Source organism: Lolium rigidum, chromosome 2 (assembly GCF_022539505.1).
Source record: "Lolium rigidum isolate FL_2022 chromosome 2, APGP_CSIRO_Lrig_0.1, whole genome shotgun sequence".
Lineage (NCBI taxonomy): Eukaryota > Viridiplantae > Streptophyta > Magnoliopsida > Poales > Poaceae > Lolium > Lolium rigidum.
In genome coordinates this window covers 101458929-101481869 of record NC_061509.1, presented here as the reverse complement: position 1 = coordinate 101481869, position 22941 = coordinate 101458929, and the positions used below count along the sequence as shown (strand labels likewise).

General features: G+C 43.4%; 1 protein-coding gene across 2 annotated transcripts; it reads left to right on the top strand.

Annotated features, from left to right (window-relative positions):
- Positions 1–663: 663 nt before the first annotated feature.
- Positions 664–13575, top strand: LOC124692156 (uridine kinase-like protein 3). 2 transcript variants are annotated; one of them, XM_047225465.1, is made up of 16 exons: positions 664–906; positions 1149–1320; positions 1430–1524; positions 2593–2662; positions 2764–2879; positions 3297–3393; positions 3818–3897; positions 4401–4595; positions 4746–4829; positions 4909–4969; positions 9263–9323; positions 9651–9744; positions 9824–9896; positions 12667–12749; positions 13060–13250; positions 13387–13575. In XM_047225465.1, exons 2-16 carry the CDS (start codon positions 1158–1160, stop codon positions 13394–13396), a joined length of 1473 nt encoding a protein of 490 aa, XP_047081421.1. In that variant the 5' UTR covers positions 664–906; positions 1149–1157; the 3' UTR covers positions 13397–13575. The 2 variants fall into 2 exon arrangements, with proteins under 2 accessions (XP_047081421.1, XP_047081422.1); XM_047225466.1 differs by having other exon boundaries at positions 1146–1320.
- The last annotated feature ends 9366 nt before the right edge of the window (positions 13576–22941 follow it).

The window sequence follows — 22941 nt, the reverse complement described above, 5'->3', positions numbered from 1 at the left end:
CTGCATATTGAAGACTCTGGCATGCTTACCTAGCATCAACATGATCTCAATGAGCACAACTAACAGTTGCGTTGGCCATTTGATTCATTTTCTTTTATTTTCATTCAAGTGTGATTTGAACCATTATTTGCATTAGGGATCATTCATTATTTGATTAATTATTTAGATTTAAACTATTGATGTAATTTGGATTTTGTTGTGTTATGTGATGTGTAAAACATTCACAATTTAGTTTATATTGCTATCATATTTACATTTTATTATCCTAAATCAGATATATGTGTTGACATGCTGAAAAATTAGTTTTCGATTTTATCATTTGCCTTTGTTGGATCTGTTCGTCCGGAGCCTGTGTGAAACCTTAAAACAGTTTTACCTCGGCCACAATATATGTGTTTTAAAGACCAGCATTTTAAGATGTCTTCTTTCAAACATATAGGTGAAAAAAAACCTTTCAAACCGAGATACCGCAAAATTCACAGTTCAAGCATGGGCATATCGATAACTGTTCATCTCTCTAGCTTTTGTCCTTGTTTAAAATATCAAATTTTCTGAAAATTGTTTTGCATTTTCTAAATCAGTCTATCTAAAGGAGAAAAATTAAAAAAATTGTTTTCTGCTCTCCATTCCATCCCCGTCAAAATCCATCTCTTCCACAGCGATTTTTCCTCTCCACCATACCGTGCTTTTCCTGTTCCTCTCCTCACCTATCTCTGTTCTGATCTCCAAAGTTTCAACCCGACTCAATGCGGCTATAAACTCTCTCGTAGTCTTCCGCCGCAGTACCCTAGAGCCGCCGCCACAGTGCTGTAGCTTAGCGTCACCGCCGACGCCTCACCACCAACCCATCCGCCTCTCGCGCGCGTCGCCGCCATCGCCGTTCCCACTTCGACATTGGTTTTTGAGGTAGGAGCTTAAGCCATCCAGTGATTATACTTAAACCCAACCCAACTAGCCTCCACAAATTTTTGCTGCACACCATGTATAGATCCGCCTCCGCCAGCGGTCACTCTCACGATTCGGTTCTACCGACTGCGTCTGTGGTTGTAGGCCTTGATTTGTGCAATTCACCTAATTGAGAGTTTGTCAATCGCTGCCATTCCGTAAGATTCCCTCTTTTTCTTTTGACATCCCTGTGATTGTAGCAGGTTCGTGGAATGGGATCAAAATCTGTGGACGAAGTGCTTGATGCCGCCGCTGCCGGGGTTCACTACTCAGCATTCCGTTTAGAAGAGCTGAACCTCCAAGCCTCTTTGTCCGGGGTGGAACAACCAACCACATCAGGCCTGGAGAATGGGCACCAGGAGCCATTTGTCATTGGTCAGTAGTGCTGATTGCTGCCTGGAAATGGATAAATCTGGACTTATGCATATACCATAGCTTATTTGTCTCCAAATGTGCTGCACCTTGATCTGGTTCCGGATTGCAGGTGTTGCTGGGGGTGCATCCTCAGGTAAAAGTACCGTATGCAAGATGATCATTGATCAGCTGCGTGATCAGCGTGGCGTCGTTGTTGTGACCCAGGTTCGTATTTTACAGCCTGGGTTTTGTTTATGATCGCAGTTTCCTTCCGATGGCACTTACACCACCACTTTTCATTCTATAAAATGCAAATGATGTTCTTAATATCTTCTTGTATTTTATTTGTATGTTTCTATGGTATTGAGAATTTGAGATGAAATATATAATTATTATCGCAGTTCTTTTTCTTACCTTGTTGCTGATGTCATGCATCACAACTACAAAAAAAACCTTTGCATTTCGTAGTTACTAGAGGTTTAACTGGATGAGACTAGGATTGCTGTAGCACGAAGCAATTTTCTGCATTAAATATAGTTCATATGTTGGTAATCATGTGTAGATCAAACCAATTATGGCTGCAAAGCTATCGTTGGAGCACCAGTTTTATTTTAAAATAAGTTTATGCTATAATTTTTTTATAATTTTTTACTCTAGTACTAGTATGCCACATGGCACCATAATTCAGTATGCTGCTGAAATTTTAGATCTTATTATTCTGTGAATGAGGAACTAGCACACAAAGTCTATCAAAAAATATTATTGGAGCAAAAAAGAGCAAATTTTTATATATTCTCGTCCCTGTCCTCTTCAAAGCACCATGGTGAAAAATACGAGATGTATTGTCTTCTGTGTTGACAGCGATGACCATCAATTAATTAAGACTCTAGGCTTTCATATTTCCAGTTGCTCCTTTGTTACTTCTTTGTACTGGCATTGTTGAGCTTTGCTTGCTACTTTATCGATGCTGTATCTGGAGAATTATTCCTGTTTAAAAATCTTGTAACATGGTTACTTGTGATGATCTCATGCAGTCATATTTGTATCCAGTTTTATCTGATAACCGTTGTTTTTTGTAATATACAGAACACCTGCTCTTAATGATCTGTACTGTGTGAAACTACAAAAAGTTAGTTTGATTTTATAACATACAAGTTCAAATATTTACTAACCGGCATATCATGCCATATTGCTGGACAACAAAATATACCCCTCGATGCTAAATATCACATTGTCACCATATGCCATTTTCAACCATACAAGCAATAAGACTGCCTATCTGAAATATTGCAGGAGTCTTTTTATTATGGACTATCTGATGAGGAATTGGTCCATGTTCATGATTATAACTTCGACCATCCAGGTAGAGTGCATGCTTTCACTAGAATTTTATGTCTTAGTATGCTTCTTGAGAGATGCAAAACTGATCCTGCCGCCACACTGTGGCTTTTCTCCTAATTTCAGATGCGTTTGATACGGATTTGCTGCTCTCTTGTATAGAAAATTTGAAACACGGCAAAGCTGTTGATATTCCTAATTATAGCTTTAAAACATATAAGAGTGCCCCGAGCGAAAGGAAGGTACAACTTTGCTTTTTGTGCTCTATGATTCACCCACCTAGTAAACTGGAGGTTTCCTGGTCCCTAGTTGGATTTACAGCCTCAAGTTTAACTGTTGGATTCCTTGTTCCTAGTTGGGTTTACAGCCTCAAGTTCCTGAATCCAATCCATAACTGTCCTTTGTGCTGGTTATTTTACAGTGTTATGTCTCTTTTAATGATAGCTTCTGCAAAAGTAAAATTATAATCCTAAAATATAGTGCGTGCTGCCAAAATATCTTTCTATAGCATTGCACTGTTATTTGCTTCATGATTCCATCTTGCTATATTTTCTCCAAGAATACCAGTTCACTGCTTACAAAGTATTGAAAACTAACTTTATTTATAATTTATTATTGGTACTATGTTGAGCAACCCTAATTTTATTATTGAATTCCAGGTTGATCCTTCAGATGTTATTATTCTGGTAGGAATTCTAGTTTTCCATGATTCGCGTGTCCGTGATTTGATGAACATGAAGATCTTTGTTGATACAGGTAATATTTTGCCTGGAAAGATATCTTCAGTTACAAGTTTTTTTTAATTCACAGAGGATTTGGGTTATTCTCTTGTTAATTTTGATGCGCTGTTGACTGTTCGCATAAAGTTTATTTTAGTCTTGATGGTCTATCTAATCTAAGATAAGAAACATTTTAGGGTTCAAGAAAGTTTCTGTTTTTTAGTGTGGTGCAGCCAAACATCTATAACACATTCCTTTCAATTCCTCGATCCAAGGTCCCACTGGCCATTTTAAGGGATATTGTTCCAACCTCTTTTCATGTAAATTTCCTTCTTTACAGTTAAGTTAGTATTGTCTCTCAGTAGACCACGACTTAGAAAGAGTTGCTTTGTACCATATACATTGCATTCTGAGAATGTTCCATCTCTGGTTACTGAACTTAATTCTTATTAACTTCCCAGATGCTGATGTGCGATTAACAAGGAGGATCCGTCGTGACACCATTGAGAAGGGCAGAGATATCAAAACTGTATTAGATCAGGTCACAGCCTCAGCTAGTATCTATTTCTTTTTTAGAGAAAAAGCACAAGGCCCTACTTTTTGATTAAAAAGCAATGATGTCTGTTACAAGAATTCTTGCTGGGGACGTTCAGCTTTTACAGATAAGATAACACAACTCATCGAACATAGACATCTCCACATTCAAATGCTTGCAGCTACAACAGCTTAGAGATCATCTATAGCTTGGAAGACAAACAAAACAAGCGAGCACCATAATACGTCCAGATATGTCAGAGAGATCGATTAGCTCATGAGCACATTAGCTCAGAAGCAAACTCCCAAAACTCCAAGCACTCCCAAGCTACTATCTATTTCTTCACCATTAGTTTTGACAAGATTCAGCCTATGTAGAGTTTCTTGTTTCTCATCACCAAAGAAATTCAAATTCACATCCTTCCCCCCCAAAAGACAACTTATTATGTACACATGTCCTCTTTTGTTTATGTTGGTAATTTTAACATTGATGTAACTCCCTTTTAACAGTACTCGAAATTCGTTAAGCCTGCCTTTGACGACTTTATCCTCCCAACGAAGAAGTATGCTGATATTATCATCCCACGAGGCGGAGATAACAATGTGGCAATTGATCTAATCGTTCAGCATATTCGCACTAAGCTTGGTCAACACGATCTATGCAAAATACACCCCAATTTGTATGTCATCCAAACTACTTATCAGGTATCTAATGTAAACATAATTATTTTTCTATTTTTTTGTAAATGTTAATTGCATGTTGTTTAATGTCACATAGTAATTTGAACATAGTCTACAATTTATTTTTTATTTTTATCATGTCACTATTTATTGATATATGCTGCTTTCTTTCAGATACGAGGCATGCACACAATAATACGAGATGCTGCCACAACAACACATGATTTTATATTTTATGCTGATCGGTTGATTCGATTGGTCAGTATGCACCTGTATTTGATGTTTTTTTTGTAAATATGGTTTCCTGTGGTGGCTTGAACTTCCCTGTTGAAAATAGGTTGTTGAGCATGGCCTTGGTCATCTTCCTTTCCAAGAAAAGCAGGTCATAACTCCGACTGGTAAGTAGTATTTCTCATCTGCTTATGTTCTCCTGGATTGTTTCTCTAATATCAGTTACATATTTAAATGCATTGGGGATTTCACCTGCTGTTAATTTGCGTTAAGTTAATGCATGATTGGATTCAAGTTAGATTTTACATTATCTCATCTTCTAGTGTTCCCAATCATAACCATCCTGTATGTACTTCAATACGGCACCTTATCCTGCTTTATCTGTATAATATCGGCTGTACAATGCTTCTGTATTTCTTCTTTCTTCATCGTGCATTTAGTACTGTGCACATGCATCTGCTTGTCTGAGTCATAAAGTTAAAATTCTAAGCATACAGATGGTCAGTTGGAAGTATAACCATTTTTGTTTCGTTCTAAAATTCGTTTGATAACGGTGATGTTGTATTTACGGTGCGGGATATGTACAACCTGTACTGTACGGAGAAGAAGCTGTTTTCAAATGGTGATGTTGTCACAACCATCGGCATTAGGGAGACTGGGAAGAAGTCCCTGACTTGTTTTTAAGTACCAAGTTGGTGATAAAAGCATGTTTTGGTGTGATTCTCAGGACTACGGTGACGTGGTGGTGTTTGACAACCACATACAAGATGAATCAGTATGGAATGACATTCTTTTGTTTTGTCAGTCTGAATACAACAACAACAACAAAGCCTTTATTCCCAAACAAGTTAGGGTAGGCTAGAGGTGAAACCCATAAGATCTCGTAACCAACTCATGGTTCTGGCAAATGGATAGCAAGCTTCCACGCGGCTCTTTCCATGGCTAGTTCTTTGGTGATACTTCAGTCCTTCAGATCTCTCTTTACGGACTCCTCCCATGTCAAGTGTGGTCTACCGCGTCCTCTCTTGACATTATCAGCACACTTTAGCCGTCCACTATGCACCGGAGCTTCTGGAGGCCTGCGCTGAATATGCCCAAACCATCTTAGACGATGTTGGACAAGCTTCTCTGCAATCGGTGCTACCCAACTCTGAATAATCACCATAAGACTGAATAATCACCATAAGACTACGGCGTTTCGGCGTGTCGTCGCATGAGATGAGACCGAAGATACATATATTTGACTGTTAAAAACAATTCTGAGAGCAATATGTTGGCAGAAGCCAAAGGCTATAATCACGGATGCGGGCACCATATATGTTCATGGCACGTTGAAAAAATATGCAGAAACACCTAAGTCACAAGCCATTAAAAGCTCTGGTCTCTTTTATATTACACCAACTCGTATGCCACCTTTGAGGAAAGATGACGCACGTTTGTTAGAAAATGGCAGTATGATAAAACCAAAACTTGGCTGAAGATGATGTATAAGAAGAGACTATGATCCACCCCATATTTCTCATGGATTTTTGCTTGGTATGCAAACTAACTAGAGGAGTGAAAGTTTGAACTCGTGCCTTCATCTTCACCTTGACAGAGAAATGACCCTAGCTGATATGAGTGTGCACTACGAGAATGCCATTGCCTGCCTTCCTGAGAACGAGGTGCGAGATGACTGCACAGCTTCACCGACTTTATTGGTGCCAGTTACTAACTCCAAGGAAATCGAGGTTTTTGTTGTAAGATATAGAAGTTTGCCAGAGTGAAGGCGTGGGAACTAGCTAGCTCAATTTCCTTGGAGTTAGTACTGGCACTGGGTTTTTTTCTTTTTTCGACAAAGAGTAAGTGCCTCTTCAGCCAAGTTTTGGTTTTATTTGATTGCCATTTTCTAACAAACGCTTGCCACTCTCCTCAAAGGGGGCCTACGAGGTGGTGTAATATAAAAGAGACTGGAACTTGCTCAATGATTTGTGACTTAGTGTTTCTGCATATTATTTTCAATGTGCCATGGACGTATATGGTGCTGCACATCCGTAAAGACTTTGCGATTAGTTCTGACTATCGCAGCGTCCGCATACATGATTATAGCATTTGGCTTCTGCCTACACATTGCTCTTAGGAATGTTATTAGCAGCAAAACATATGTACCTTCGGTATCGTCTGATACGATGACACCCAAATACCGTAGTCCTAAGGTGATTGTTAAGACTGACAGAAATAAAGAATGACATAACATACCGATTCATCTTGTATGTGTTGTCAAACACCACCACCTCACCATAGTCTTGACGTGACCGAGAATCACTCCAGAACATGCTTTTCAGACGGCCTTTATCATCAACTTGGTACTTAAAAAAGAAGTCATTGTCCTTCCCACTCTCCATAATGCAGCAGGCATAGGTTATACATATCCCGCCTCGTAAATCCTACATAGTGATGAAGGTATCCATAATCATGTGTTTCTAATCTTTGCGGCTCCCATTGGTAAGATCTAAGCTCGCTGAATATCTTTGATCTTTCTACGAGACCAAAGAAATGGGACTTCGTCCGGTCTAGCTAAGATATGATAATGATAGTCATCAAAACATCCAATAAACCAAACCCCAGGGGATCTATCACGCTCACGGTCAGATGCGCTTTGCAGTTGCAGTGAGACTTACCTCTAAGCCTAGGTCAAAAACATGTTTTGACGTTTCCCTTCTCTGTAAGGGACAAACTGGCTCAAACGTACTTCTCCTGAAAGACTTTGCCACGCTTCACCCTCTCATTTCTAATGATGAAGCCATGATCTTTAGCATAGTTGTTGTAGAAAACGAAATTAGCTGCTTCAGAAACAAATGTCATTTTTTTCTTCCCGTATGTATCCTGCTTATCTTCAGGATGCCCAATATCGTTGCCAGATTCCACCTTATATTCTCATTCTGAGCATATAATGTCACCTACACATTCAAAACAAGGCCATGTAAACTATAATTTCATTGCTTGTCATACAAAAAGAATCAGAGACATAGCTCACTCTTGTTTACTGAGTACGATTCCCCAAATCTGGTGCATCTTCAGCATGAGCGGTGTCCATGTCTGATTCACCTAAGAGTCATACACATTATGGCCGACTATTGGCTGAACAATTAAATACAAAGCCATATTTAATTATCATTTCATCATTGCATTCATTGCTTGTCATATAAAAATTGAACTCTACATACCTCAGTAATGTTTTCCGTGTCCGATTCATTAGGATTGCTCTGCGCATTATCAACACCGAAGGCCATCTACATGATTTTAAAACAACTATATATGAATTGCAATATTGTTGGTTGTCATAAAGAAAATTCAACATCATAACCTGGCTCACGTTATCATCGTCGGCTTTGTTCCCACCGAAAGGACCGTCCTTGGGAGGTACATATTCATAGACCGACCTATCCCCATGCTTCCAACTGGAGTCATCATTGCCCGCAAATCTGTTATCTTGCTCAATCCATCTGGACCTAGAGTCTAGCATCTCGAACACTACCTTAAGACTTCACGGATGAGGCATGTTAGACGGCCCGGATGATCCATAATCAAGGGTAACGCCGTGCCGCACCACCTTGTACAAACGACCGCCCGAAAGAACCATCACATGCGACGATGATCAGATCGTGCAAAGAACTGCCGCCAGCGACCGTGAGCGGCTAAAAGGGGCACGTTGAGCAGGCCGAGCTAGCGAAGGGGATTGGATCATGGCCGCATGTGGAGCTGCTACTTGGCCACCGAAGCCATCGACGATCGGGTATGAAAACCCTAGCGAGGAAGAGACCAAGCGGGCGACGTGGATCAGATCGATTGTGGCCGATCTGGAGCGGCGGCATGATCACCGAGGATCGCGAAGAGCACCCAGAGTGGAATCGATCCATGCCGTTGGACCAGCTGGCGACGATGACGACTCAAACACCGACGTGGCCGAGGGAGGTGGGTACGTGGAGTATACCTACCTCTACCAAGTATACCGATACAAGGGTATACAGGACTTGGATGTGGGCTTCGGTGGGCTAAAGGGAAAAAAACTACCGGGGCAAGCTTAGCCCTTCGAGTTTTTATTTGATGAAACCCACTATATTACGACCTGAGAATAACTATGATCTAATGCACATACTATTATCCTCATTCCTATCAACTAGGTAACTAGCTCAGTGTTGAGTTTTTATTTAACCTGCAAAAGATTCAAGATTTTTCACTAATAATTTCCTATATTTGTTTCGGATTGCTTGTTTGCTTGCTTAAAGTTCCATTGTTTACCATGATAGGGAAACAACTGCATGGTTGTTGCAAACAACCAGAGTCATTGTTTGCCCTGGTAGGGGCAGCAATTTATCTACCACCATAGTTCTATTCATTGTAATAAGCCTTTTCACCGTAGTTATATGCACTTCTACTCGTGCAAGTAATTTAGAATTTGTCCTTACTTATGCTTGCAGGATCAGTTTACACTGGTGTGGAGTTCTCTAAAAGGTTGTGTGGTATCTCAGTGATAAGGAGGTAAGAACTCCAAAATATTTGATCTTGGACTTTTGAGATTCTGATTGGTTGAATTACTTTGTGCCATGCTATGGTGTATGCCTGTAGTAGCATTGCTTGTATGCTTGAGATTTGGGAGATCCTACAGGTGCCACAATAGTAGTTTACATGTGCTCCACACCAGAAAGTGCTGGGATTTTTGTTTAAGTCTCCTTTAGCTTTGCTATGTGGGCTACCTTCCTATAGATATAATGGTTGTCTAGTAACTAGTGAACACTTCAAATTAATAATACTTCCTTGAATATAAGTGAATAGTCATATTAATGATTTGATTCAATTGTTTTCCAGTGGCGAAAGTATGGAGAATGCACTGCGGGCATGCTGTAAAGGTATAAAGATCGGGAAGATTCTTATTCATAGGGAGGGAGATAATGGGCAACAGGTATGGTTTCATCCACTTTCTAATTTTGCAGTAGGCGTTAGGGTTAGTTTAACTACTAAGCTCTTCATTTACGTTGCAGCTCATCTATCACAATTTGCCAAAAGATATTGCAAACAGACATGTTCTGTTGTTAGACCCCATACTGGGAACAGGTCTGTTATTGATTCTTACATTTTTATGCACTCCTGTACTTTCATGCAAATGTGATTATAATCTCTCTCATCTCTTTTGTTGGCGTAAAAACATTGAACCAATAAGAAGCTAATGTAGCTGTTCTACAAGTTCGTGTTTATGACCCATCAATATCCCCATTACCAATTCATATACATATACCGTGTTCTCAATGTAGTTTGCCCGTGCAGTGTACACTGTGTATGTACTCATATTGACTTACTGGGTCTTTCAAGATTTAAAATATTGACTTACTGAGTCAGCTCCACCACAATGATGTGATTCGTGTTCGATCGAGGCAAGGATCCAGGGACCTTCTACAAAGCCTGGTGGGCTACAATCAAGGATGACATAATTTCGGTCTTCAAAGCAATTCACCTTGGTCGCACACATGGATTTTCCAAGTTGAACAAAGCCCTTGTCACCCTCCTACCTAAGAAACAAGACGCAAACACTGTCCGTGATTATAGACCAATCAGCTTGGTCCATAGCATTGCCAACCTTGTTGCCAAAACCATGTCGCTCAGACTCGCTCCTCTGTTGCCAACCCTGATATCTCCTAACCAGTCTACCTTCATCAAGGGGCGTGCAATCCATGACAACTTTATGATGGTTCAGCAGCTGGCTGCTTTCCATGCCGCCAATTCGCCAACTGTTCTCCTGAAACTTGACATTGTACGCGCTTTCGACACGGTATCCTGGCCTTTTCTCTTTGAGCTGATGCAATACCTCGGCTTTGGGCACGCTTGGATCAACCTTGTCTGCCTCCCGCTATATTCTGAATCCACTAGGGTTCTTGTCAACAGCAGGCCAGGTGATGAGATCTACCAGACTACCACCATTGTGGCGTCAGACAAGGTGACCCCATTGCTCCAATGCTATTTGTTCTGGTCATGGAAGTCTTCCATCGTCTTGTCGACATTGCAGCATGTCTTGGTCTGCTCGCCAATCTCCAGGGCTCCAAAGGAGCATGTCGCACCTCTCTACGCTGACGACACAGTGTTTTTTCTGAAGCCAGCTCAGCAAGATTGTGAGACCATTCGTGAATTGCTGCGTCTCTTCGGTACATTCTGAATAGCTCCGCCACGCCGATCAGATGCAGCGACCAAGAGCGTGACCTTATCACCCAATGCCTGCACTGCCCAATAAAGGACTTCCCAATCTCATACCTAGGCGTTCCCTTGTCCATCTGGCGACTCAAAGCTGACGACTTGCAGCCATTGATCGACAAGTTGCATAATCAGCTCTCAGGTCGACGAGCTGGCCTCCTCTCCAAGGGTGACAAACTGGTTTTAGTCAAGTCTGTCCTTGCTGCTACCCCAATACACACCATGCTAGCCGCTGACATGCCCAAGGCTATCAAAGAGGCAATTATCAAATGTCTACGATCCTTTTTCTGGGCAGATGGCCACGATGATAATGGTGGAAACTGTGCAGTGGCATGGTATGGGCCTCAGCGTCCTTGACCTGAAACACATGAGCTGGGCCTTGCGTGCCAGATGGTCCTGGCTTGGTCGTGTCGACTCCTCCAAACCCTGGGCTGATTTCCCTGTGAAAGTCAATCGGCACATTGCTGCTCTTGTGCACGCAGCAACCAAAGTAGTCCTGGGAAATGGCACCAAGATCTTCTTCTGGACCGACAAATGGATCGCCGGTCAGAGCATCGCCGAGCTCGCGTCTGATTCTTTGCAGCTGTGAGACCCCGAACCATCAAGCAAAGAATGGTCGGGGCGAAGCAAGCGATAGAGATGAGGAAGCGCCTGCTCTGATTGGAAACAGTTGGATCCGGGACATTTCTGTTACCCTTTCTATTGCTGGGATCAACTAATTCCTGCACCTGGCTGAAATCGTCGAGGCACAGCAGCTAGACCAAAATTCTGAAGATGTGATAACCTGGAGCCTCTCCCCTTCAGGTGACTACACATCCAAATCTGCTTACTCTGCACTCTTTGAAGGATCACCCAGGTCGCCATATCACATTCCAATTTGGAAATTTTGGGACCCGCTCAAATGCAAAATCTTTGTTTGGCTTGCCACCCTTGATTGGTGCTGGACTGCCCAGCTTAGAATGCGTCACGGCCTCGTCAACGATGGCACATGCGCCTTCTGTGACCAGGAGTCTGAAACCATTGCCCATCTGCTCACTCAATGCTCGTTTGCACAGTAGATTTGGCATGACGTCCTTGGACAAGTAAGCCTGCAAGGCTACTTGCAAAGGACTGACGAGGAGCTCAACCTGCAGTTCAAAAAGGAGCCAGATTAGTCATCATCCTGACCCTATGGAGACTGTGGAAAGCTTGCAGTGATATAGTTTTCAGAGAAGCTACCCCTAATTGTCGAGAACTTGTGCTCTCAATTCTTGAAGAGGCCAAACTCTGGTTACTTGCTGGTGCTAAGGCTCTGCGCCAACTGCCCTTACACACGCAGTGAGGCCTCCTGATGCTGCCTACTGCGAGAGAGTTGGCCGGCAAAGTCGGTCATGTGCAGCTTCAGTTTTAGGTTCTCTGTTTTTCTTCCTCTTTCTTTCTTTCCTTTTTGAACCTTCTGTTTTCTTTTGGTAGCCTTGCTACATTCCTGTATGCTCCCGTCTTCTGGACGGTTTTCTTCTAATATACTAAGATACATGCTTAGGCGTGTGTTTGAGATTCTTTTTATATATTAAAGAAAATGTTTTTCCAGAAGGCACTCCTTTTGAACTGTTGGATATTCATCTCACATTATCATATCCTTCCATTTCATCATCATCTTCAGGAAATTCAGCTGTTCAAGCTATATCCCTGCTCTTGAAGAAGGGTGTCCAGGAAGCAAATATTATCTTCCTTAATCTTATATCAGTAAGTCTTCTGGAGTGTTGGGTATTTGCCATCTTTGAATTTTTCATGTAGACTTTTGTGCCTCTATAATTAGACTCTCATTTTGTTGTTATAGGATCATGGTTCACCAGAACTTATTCTGATCTTGCTATGTTCTAATTGTATTTCTTCCATTTCGAATCTCTAACGTGAATCTAGTCACTTAAGTATTTCTCACCATTGTTGTTCGTGACTGTCATATTGAGTTGGTGTACCTCTACAGTTAGCATGTGGTCTGCAGGTAGTTGAAAACCAATTAACTATTCACTAAAACTTTTTGCTATTGTTCCAGGCTCCCCAAGGGGTACACGTAGTCAGCAAGAAATTTCCGAGACTCAAGATTGTGACATCAGAAATTGAGTTTGGTCTAAATGACGATTTCCGCGTCGTCCCTGGGATGGGTGAGTTTGGAGACAGGTACTTTGGAACAGATGATTATGAGTCATCGACACCATTCTTCTGCGATGACAAAAATCGCGTGAGGTAAGCTGTTGTATTTCTATAGATAGACCTAATGGGCTCTTCTATCCAACATATTCTACTTTAGCACTTAGCCAGTCTTGCAAGAAGTTAACCCTAGAAAAGAAGTTGATCGCCTCTCGCTTTCAATACCGTGCAGGCTTTTGTGAGCATTTGCCCAGACACACCAAGCCTTGGCTGTGGCATCATCACCATTTTTCTCCTGCGAATTCACCTTGTAAACTCTCAGATCCCACATATTGATGTATTCCTTGTCAGAAAAATATGTACCATGGAACTTTACAAACAGAATATGTCTCACAGCATAATTGGAGCAAATCCTTTTTTTGTGTGTGTGCGAGTAAAGTCCTCCCGGATTTTCTTGGATTTTCTAGAAGCATCTTTGCTTTATAGAAGAGAAACTGCTATACAATGGCTACATGGAGCAGCAGGCTCCGACGCTCAATAAGCAACGCTAAAGCTAAATGCTGAAAAACAAGCGTAAAGATAAGCGAAAGCAACTACCAGCAATCTAGCTGTTCTAGTTTTGTAGAGTGTCATGTACTTGTATCAAGTTTTGGCTTTGAAAGACTCAAAGGTTGGAAAGAGAAATTTTTGTCCATGGGAGGAAAGGAGATCCTCTTGAAAGCAATTATACAATCAATCTCAGTTTTTGCTATGGGTGTTTTCAAAATACCAAAAGGCTTATGCAAGGAGATAAATGATGCCATGTCAGGTTTCAGAAGAGAATGCAATGATTTTCTTGGTGGAAAATGTGACATGGGGGCATGGGCTTCCGTGATCTTCATGCTTTTAACCTGGCTATGTTATCAAAACAGGTGTGGCGGTTGATAAATAGATCAGACACTTTATGTGCCCAAATTCTGAAAGCAAAGTACTAACAGCCAGGGGACAATGCTTACTCCGAAAGGTTAATGAGCTAATCGATGCAGCAACAAATACATGGGATGAAGTGTTGATTAGAGACAATTTCATTCCAATTGATGCATAGCGAATCCTAAAAATTCCTCTGAGCGAACACAAGAGGATTTTGTTGTGTGGCATAAAACAAAAACATACTCTTTCTCAGTTCGTTCGGCGTACTATACTGAATGGCAACATCAGTTTGGGGGTCGTATGCGGCGAGAAGATGGACAAGGAGCAGCAGCAATCAACCCAGTTTGGAAGATACTTTGGAAGCTGGAAGTCCCGAGCAAAGTCAATTTTTTTATTTGCAGAGCTTTACATGGAGTGGTGCCATGAAGATCAATTTTTGCTGACAGACATATTAAAGTGCCACCCCAATGCCCAGTATGTCATGTAGGCCCTGAAGATATTCGACATCCCCTCTTCACTTGTCCGCGTGCTCGGGAAATCTGGAGATCTGGAGTAATTTGGGTCTTTCCACGTACATTGATCACGGAGCGTTCGGGGTCTACCATTTTAGAGGATCTGTTACGTCGTTCGACAACGGATCCACCAGTGCTAGGCACACTGAAGTTGGTGGAAACAATTGTTGTGGCCTGCTGGTACGTGTGGTGGGAACGAAGAGAAATTGTTAAAGGAAACTGTGGCAGGACCGGCTCGGACAGTGTTTGCCATACATGCGATAACAACCAACTTTGTACAAGCGGCTAAGGGACACTCGACGATGAAAGAAGTGATATGGAGGAAACCAGCCCGCGGTGAGTATTAGCTAAATATTGACGCCTCCTTTCATTCTAATGGGAGAGGCTCGGTGGGCGTTGTTCTTCTGAATGATAGAGGAGAAGCTCTCGCTGGGTATGCTGGCCGTTGAATCATCTTCTTGACGCTGCAATGGCAGAAGCACCGGCTTTGTTAAAAGGTCTGGATTTCCTAGAACAATTGGGCATTTAATTTGCCATAATTGAATCAGATTGCCTAGAACTTATACAAGCTTGTAATGCAGAAGTGGAAGTTTGGAATCCATCCGCATCGATTTTTGCAGAGTGTTTTATGAAAGCCCAAGCCTTTGATTTGATTCGCTATGTTCATTGCAGTCGAGGGGCCAACAAAGTAGCTCATGAATTAGCTAGAAGTTCTTTTAGTACAAATTCAGTTCTGAGGTGGACTGATGTTCCGCCAAATTTTATTATCCCCTTTGTACTAAATAATGTAACTCTCCTGGATTCGTAGCAGCAAGTTTATTACGCAGTCTTTTCCTTACCATGTATCTGAGGGGACTGAAAAGATTTTAATTAGGCGGCTTGCTTGCTTGGTTAATATATTGTATTTCAAAAAAAAACTGAGTAATGCACCAAACAAATTAGGGCAATGACGAGAATATAATTTCGTGGGATATTTTAATCCACACTTTATATCGATTTATTAGTTCATGGTTAAGCTCAAACCTTGGAAAGAATATATTTTTTCAGGGAAAATCTTGAAATATCTTTTTTAGAGGAAAACCTTGAAATGTCCAGGAGGCAGGAGCCATATAAACTACCACATGAAAACACCAACTAGGGGCCTTAAGTGTTGGGGCAGTCATCCGTGGGAAACGGAATAGAAACTTTCTACCCATTTCCGCAGAAAAAGGAAATAGAAAGCAAAAAAATGGAAACATAGGTATCCCCCGTTGCTAGATATAAGGTGTATTTTTCTGAGAACATAATGTGTATTGCGTTGCATAACTTGTTTGGACAAACTTTTTTAAAAAAATTGAGTGCCTTTCCTTATCTTTTGCAAATTTCTCTATTTTGTCACGTAAATTATTCACGGGTAATCCCACCCAAACCTCACGTAATTTTTTCTCAACTTGGGTTTTTAAATTTTCGTGTCAAAAACTATACACTAGAAACTAGAAATGGAGAGAGTATTTTATAGGAAAGAAACGGAAACAAAATATCTTAATAACATAGAAATTCTAGAAAACAGAATAACATTTTTTTTCTTCAAAATATGACCCAAGCCTGTGTATTTCTCCAAGTCGGTGATTCCTTTGGTGTTCACTCGAGCACGATTGTATATTGCACCGTGTCCTGGAGTAGTACAATTTACTAAAGCATCTCTAACAGAGCTCGTAAACAGCTGAACTGAAAATTGGGAGTTCAGTTCACCAATCTCATGTTTATGAGCCGAGAAAGAGGTGGCACGGAACATAGCCTATAAACCAAAACTGTAAAATAAAATTACAATTTTGGTTTACGGGCTCTGTTCCACGAGAGCAGCTTTCGAAACCGTAATCACAGGGTTTTTCATAGAATCGGCATATTACCAAATGCAAAGTGATGCATAGTTTACACCAAATCGCCACCGCACAATTATAGCAAACCATCCATAGTTCATAGCAAAAAGTTGCCGCATCTCCTCCCCATCTCCTCTCACCACCTGCATCAAACGGAGATATGACCATCGTCATCATCATCACCACCTCCATGTGTAGCCGATGCACCACCACTTGCCCCTTCACGAGCTATTCTCCGTCTCTCCATGATCTCCAGCGAGGCCTCCTTTCACCACTCCATTTGTTGCTCATTCATGTCCTTTGTAGTCATCATCATGATCTCCCTCTCTTCGGCCAATAGTTGTTTCATTGCTTTGGCTTTATTCACATCGATCTTCATCTCCTCCAATTTGGCCTTGTTCCTTGCTTCCTCTCGGTTGGCTTCAACCTTTGCAAGTTTCACCTCTTTCTTCTTCTCGGTAATGACAAGATTTGTGTGCAAAGTCTTCGCCGCTATCACCTCCTTCAACTTCATCATTTGATCAAATTTGTCCCTCAACAATGCTGCCCCCCTCCTCATGGTTCAGCCTCTCTTTTGTTTCCCTCGGGCTTGTCATTGTTCCGACCCTCTTTCTCATCCTCAGTATCGTCCAGTGCTACCATTGCAACTTTCTTGGGTGTCGTTTCTTCATCCCTCAATTGCCACTTGGGGAGGTGTTGGAGCACATCAAAGCAATGTCTCATTGTAAAGATCTTGCCCTTCCTGCCAACCATGTCTCTATACCTAGCATCGGCAATGCGGTCCTACATTTGCAAAACAAAGATGAAATAGTCTAAGTGTTGTCACCAAACCAAACACAAAATGTGCAAACACAAAGTAATTCACTCATATATTCGTCCACAGTTACGCCCATGGGAGGATTGGACTGTACTTGATCCATTGCCGCTGCCCAACGGCTACATGCCGGTTTAATCGCGTCCCAACGACCTTGGAGGGATCGGTACGTGCGGTCGACCAGATGACGAACGTGAGGCATCAATTTATGGAAATTGTCCTTGATGTGTTGCCAGTACCGCTTACCGGTTTTATCGGTTCTGGAGACTGCATCCATCCCCACGATGGCCCAATCTTGACACAACATTGCGTCTTCTATTTCCGTGTAGTTGTTGGCCCTTCTTTTCTTCTTCTTTCCATTGGCCTCGACCTCAACCACACCTTCCTCGCCTTCATCTTCTTCCCCTTCGTCCCCTTCTCCCTCTTCATCCTCGTCTTCCTCCCCATCTCCAGCCATACCAGCGTCGAACGAAGCGAGTGGAGCAATGTCAACCTCCTCTAACATCTCCATGTACGAGGCGTTGCCGTTCCTACCAATAATCGGGCTCAATTTCTGCTCACAATTTAAACCGATTTGTAGTTGAAATTTTATTTTTACCTTGTTGACCCGTCGTCGAGCACGTCGTGGGTGTCGTTCGCGTTGGCACCCGCCGGCGGTGATGTGGTAGGGAGCGGGACCATCCCACCACGGATCGTCGTGGTCTTCAACTTCGTCCTCTTCGACCCCGAAGTCTTCGATTTGGCGCGGGATGTCTTCGTCGTCGTCGTTAGCTTGGCTGCGGTGGCCCCTTTGGCCCGACCGGGGACACGGGACAGCCAGGATAGCAGCGGTGGCTGCAACACCTGCTTGCGGGACCACGTGCGTTCCTGCGCACCGCCGCTTGAGGAAGCTCGTGGACGCGACTAGGTTCACGACGTCGGCGGAGGTGGGTGGGGTGCCGGGAGCTACGACGGCCACAGGAGAGGGTGGTGGGGCCTGCGAGCTAGCTCCGGTGGCCGGCGGGGTTAATTTGAGACTCATGCCGGCGAGATCGGACGACGGTGGCGCAACTAACGGTGAGGGTATGCAGATTGGTGGCGACGTTGGAAGTTAGGAGGAGGTGAAGTTTTCGTCGCGCGTAAACTAGGGGTTTCGTTCCGGTTGCGTTCGGTTCGCTCGTTCGACCCCTACAAATATAGGCCGAGTTGGGGTTTCGGTCTCGGCCTGAAACTTTTTTTCGGTTTTGACTAGTTTATGGTCCTGATCTGCGCCACTTTTCGAACCGAACCCCTAAACTAGCGGCCATTATTTGGTTTTCGGCGGTTTACGGGCTCTCTGAGAGATACTCTTGGGACCGTGAGTGACTTGGTGTCTATGTGAAAGTACAACTCCATGTGTTGAGATAAGGGCATCTTCAGGGGATGCCCGGAAGTCCATATACGCAATCCGCATGGTCTAATGCGAGCCCAACAGTAAATCATAAATGAATTGTGTAGTTATTTGTGTAAGTTTGGCTTCCATTTTCAACCTAAATTTGGGTTGCCAGCGCGTTGCCTACTTGTAAGGGTACATTGCCCCTAAGTGTATTTTTGGTAATTAATGACAATTCTCTATGGACTATTGTTTCTTTGTGATTATATGAAGAAATATTTCATATGTATTTCTTGAAGTCCTTATGTTGTGTGGATGCCATGAATGTAGTGTTATATCTTTGGTATTGGCATCGAGTATGGATGTCATCAAGATTAAGAAGGGAAAGTTCAAGATGAGCACATCGAAGATATCCTACTTGAAGCTTGTCGTCTATTTTGTGATAATGGACATGTGAAGATGTGCCTCAATGAAGCTATCCCGTCATGGTGTATGAGGGAGACTTTGTGAGTCTTCACGAAGCAACAATGATCAAGTGAGACATTCCGGCTTGAGTGAAGCTTGAAGTGTTGTCATCAAGATCAAGCGGGATGCACAAGGAAAATGTATGACCTTGCTAGGTTTTCCTTTTACCAGTCCCAAGGTAATTGTTGGGATACCGGGTTATAGGATAGATAGCCGCATTATCAAGAGCCGCATTATCACATCATCTTAGGGAGCTCAATCATTTGCATACTTTGCATCCTTATATTCTTGTTGCTTCTTGGTGTTTCTCTGTGTGAGGTTCTTGGGCTTGTTGCTAGCTTTCCAACAAGCCCAAGTTCATCGAAAATGGAATCCGTATGCATCTTCTATTGCGTTTTCGAGTTTGGACGTCTTTATCGTTTCTTGACATTGGGAGGCTCCCTCTCTAAAACCATCTAAAAGTATTCTGTGAGGAGTCTCAATATTTCCAACAAAATTGGTTTCATCTCAATCGGAGTTCGAGAACTTTGTCAAAGTTAAGTTGTTTCGAGAAAACTGCGTTTGAGGGGTTCTGGCAATTTCGGCGCTAAAACCGGTGGTGCTGGCTCTCCTGCCGAAATATCTCGGCGAGCCAAAATGGTTCCGTTTTTGTCGAAACACGTTCGAGTACGCTGTTCCGGCAAAACTGGTTTCGTTCCGGTGAGCCGGTCTTGTTCCGGCGAGGGAACCGGTGTGCCGGTTTCAGAACCGATCCAGCCTCGTGTGCTGGAGATTTCCGGCGGTGGTTTCGGTCAGCCGGTTTGCTCGCCGGACCATTCCGGCGTGTTAACAGGTGGTGCCGGTTTTACCGTCGGTACGGGTCGTAGGAATTCCCCAAACGGCTAGTTTTCCCCCTTGGACTGTAAATCGTCCTTCTTTCTCCTTGAGGAGGTAAGGTCAATTATTCTATTTGCTCTCTCTCTCTCTGTCTCTCCTACTCCATTGTTGAACCTCAAAAACTTGCTTCCTCTCCATCCCTCCTATGCTTGCATATTCTCGAGGGTTTTGAAAGAGGAGATCTAGATCTACAACTCCACCAATCCATTTCTCCTCTTTGTGAGGGCAACTCTTGGGATCTAGATCTTGGAGTCATTTGTTGATTTCCTCATTTTTTCTTCCTCTCTATTTCCTCCCTAGCACTTGTTGCTTTGGTGGGATTTGAGTGTGAGGGATTTGAACACCTTTGGTGTTCTTGCTTTTGCATTCTTGCATAAGTGTTGAGCTCTCCATTACGATTAGTTCGAGTGAGAGCCCGTGAGTTTGTTACTCTTGGAGGGGTGCACTAGTAACATATGGGTCTTCTATAACGATTTTAGTTCATCAGCGAAAGGGAAAAATCCGTCATGGAGGCCTCATACTGACGGTTTGGAATTCCGTGGCAAATCTCGCGTCACAGATGGCCAGACTGACGGTTAGATTTTTCCGTCATGGATCCTGATGGCCAAGCCCACACCCAAAGCCCACCCGGCCCGGTACGTCATGACGGGCATAACCGTCATGCGGCTGCCTCCCCAATCGAGACCACCGTGTCAGACCAATCATTGAGCTGTCGGTCCAATAATTAAAGGCGCATGATGTCATCTTCGTCGTCTAGCTGACCACTCCGGACGAACCTCCTCCCACCATGTGGCCATGTAGATTTGCACTCGAAGGTCGACACGTGCCTAGAGTGTCGTCATTGGCATGTCGACACGTGTCACCCGGAATACAAGCATTTGCGTGTAGAAGACCCAATACCATCTCGACACGTGGCGCAATGAAATGCCGACACGTGGACATCGGGGGCCCACATGCAGGAACACACGTGGCACTACTGGACTTTGGGCCCAGGTTATTGCGGCCCATTAAAACACGGTCCGTTTATAACTGCCAGCTAGGCACATGGCCTATTTGCGGCGGCCCATTATGGTAAGCCCGTTAACCGTGGCCCTTTATAGGCCCACTCACGACCGGCCTTTTGCCAGCGTAAATGTGCGGCCTTACTGTCCTGGCCCGTTATTGTGTTGCAACGTCCCAAAAAATCAATTGCAAAACGGCCCGTTACTTCAAGCCCATCAACGCACCAGCCTAAATGTGTGACGTCCTAGTTGGCTTTGCAGTTGGTGCTCCGGTGACCTCTTCGTGAAAGATTGTGCAGAGGCCCGGGCTTCTCCTTCGTGGAGCTTGTGAAGTGGTTGTGGAGCTTGCCATCTCCGGAGTGGAGGAAAAGCTAGCCATAAGGGAAAAGCCTTTATCCTTTGTGGTATTGGCTTGGAGAAGAAGGTGAGCCTTTGTGGCGTTCGGGATACCTTCGTGGTAGCCCGCATCTCTCCAACGTGACGTACCTCACCTTGTGTGGGGAACACGGGAATACATCTTCGTCTTCGCGTGCCTCGATTATCTCTATACCCGAGTTTACTTTCCTTGTGATAGCCATCGTACTTGATGTACTTATATCTTGCTATCACTTGTGTTACATATATCTTGTGCCTATCTTGCTTAGCTTGAGTTGTTGTTGTTGCACTTAGTTGAGCCTAGCATATTTAGGTTTTGTGCTTGTAAAATAAACGCTAGTTTAATTCCGCATTCTTACAAACAAAATCTGTAATAGTTTTTAAAACGCCTATTCACCCCCCTCTAGGCAACATCTCGTCCTTTCACTACCTTAGTCTTTCCAGATCCACACGTAGCGATCAAAGGAGGGGAACAAACATGGGTCCACACGGTCCACGCACCACATGCTCTCTCTTCATGGGAACCTGTCGTTCTCGAGCCCCCATCCACACTCCCTCCCAAATCTTACAAACCCTACCTCGTTCAAACCCTCGGCCTCGTCTCAATGTCGAAGGGTAACCGTGGTTCCGCCCCAGCTAGGCCACCATGACCACCACCCACACCATGCTCTGAGCGGCGCGTGCACGTGGAGGTTGAGGCGGCGCGGCAGCTCGCCGAGCTGGACCAGCCGCACTACATGGACAGATGTCCACGTGCTCCACGGGTGTAAGTGTATGCCCTCAATATTATTTTGGTGTTTGGTGACATGGGTATTGTGATGCCCCGAAACCGGTACCTTGAGGATATCCAGCGAACCCGCAGAAATCCGCACGATATCGATTCTTGGACGCCCTCCGACACGACGTGCGCGACGAGTCACACACGTGATACCAGAGGAATTAACACGAACTGTATCATTACAACAAGATTATAGTAGAGCCCACAAGAAACATATATATTACAACAACGACTCCAATGAGTCACGATACAAATAGATACAAGTCCGAATCATACAGAAATGTCGAATGCATCAGAGTACGGACAAGATACAAATTGGACTAAGAGTCCTGAGATAATCAGTGACGTCCATAACCCTGCCCATGCCAAGTCGGAAGGGTAACCTTGCTAACATCGTCATCTTGTACCTGTCGAAGTCGGGCCATCGGTTGCCGACAAAAGGGGGAGGAGACAAAAGAAGAAAGGCGAGGGTAAGTACCATGGCACGTACTTGTGAGACAAGACCAGCTGTGCTCACTAGTGGGCGATATAAACATCGCTCGGCTATATGTGGAGTTTAGCGGCAGCAAAGCAACTAACCAATAGAGACACGCTACAACACTCGTCTAATCAGAGGAGATAAGAGAGCACATAAGGTAACAATTCTATACTCTGCAAACATAACCCAACCGATGTGTTCCCCCCCTTCACAAAGGAAGTACTTGCAAGGGCACTCACACTGTTGACAAGTTTTATTGTATAACAGTTGTAGTGATGCTAAATTACTACGCCAGTTATTAACAAGTTATAGCAGCAATCATAAAGGTGTAAGTTATTCCATGACCAAGTTAAATAGCTCCAAGTCGTC

What these genes read in the sequence shown, in the direction of transcription:
- LOC124692156 (XM_047225465.1), top strand. Translation starts at nt 1,158, where the DNA reads ATGGGATCAAAATCTGTGGACGAAGTGCTTGATGCCGCCGCTGCCGGG. An exon ending in GCGTCGTTGTTGTGACCCAG is followed by an intron (nt 1,525 to 2,592) that starts GTTCGTATTTTA and finishes GAAATATTGCAG; the next exon opens with GAGTCTTTTTATTATGGACT. An exon ending in TTATAACTTCGACCATCCAG is followed by an intron (nt 2,663 to 2,763) that starts GTAGAGTGCATG and finishes TCCTAATTTCAG; the next exon opens with ATGCGTTTGATACGGATTTG.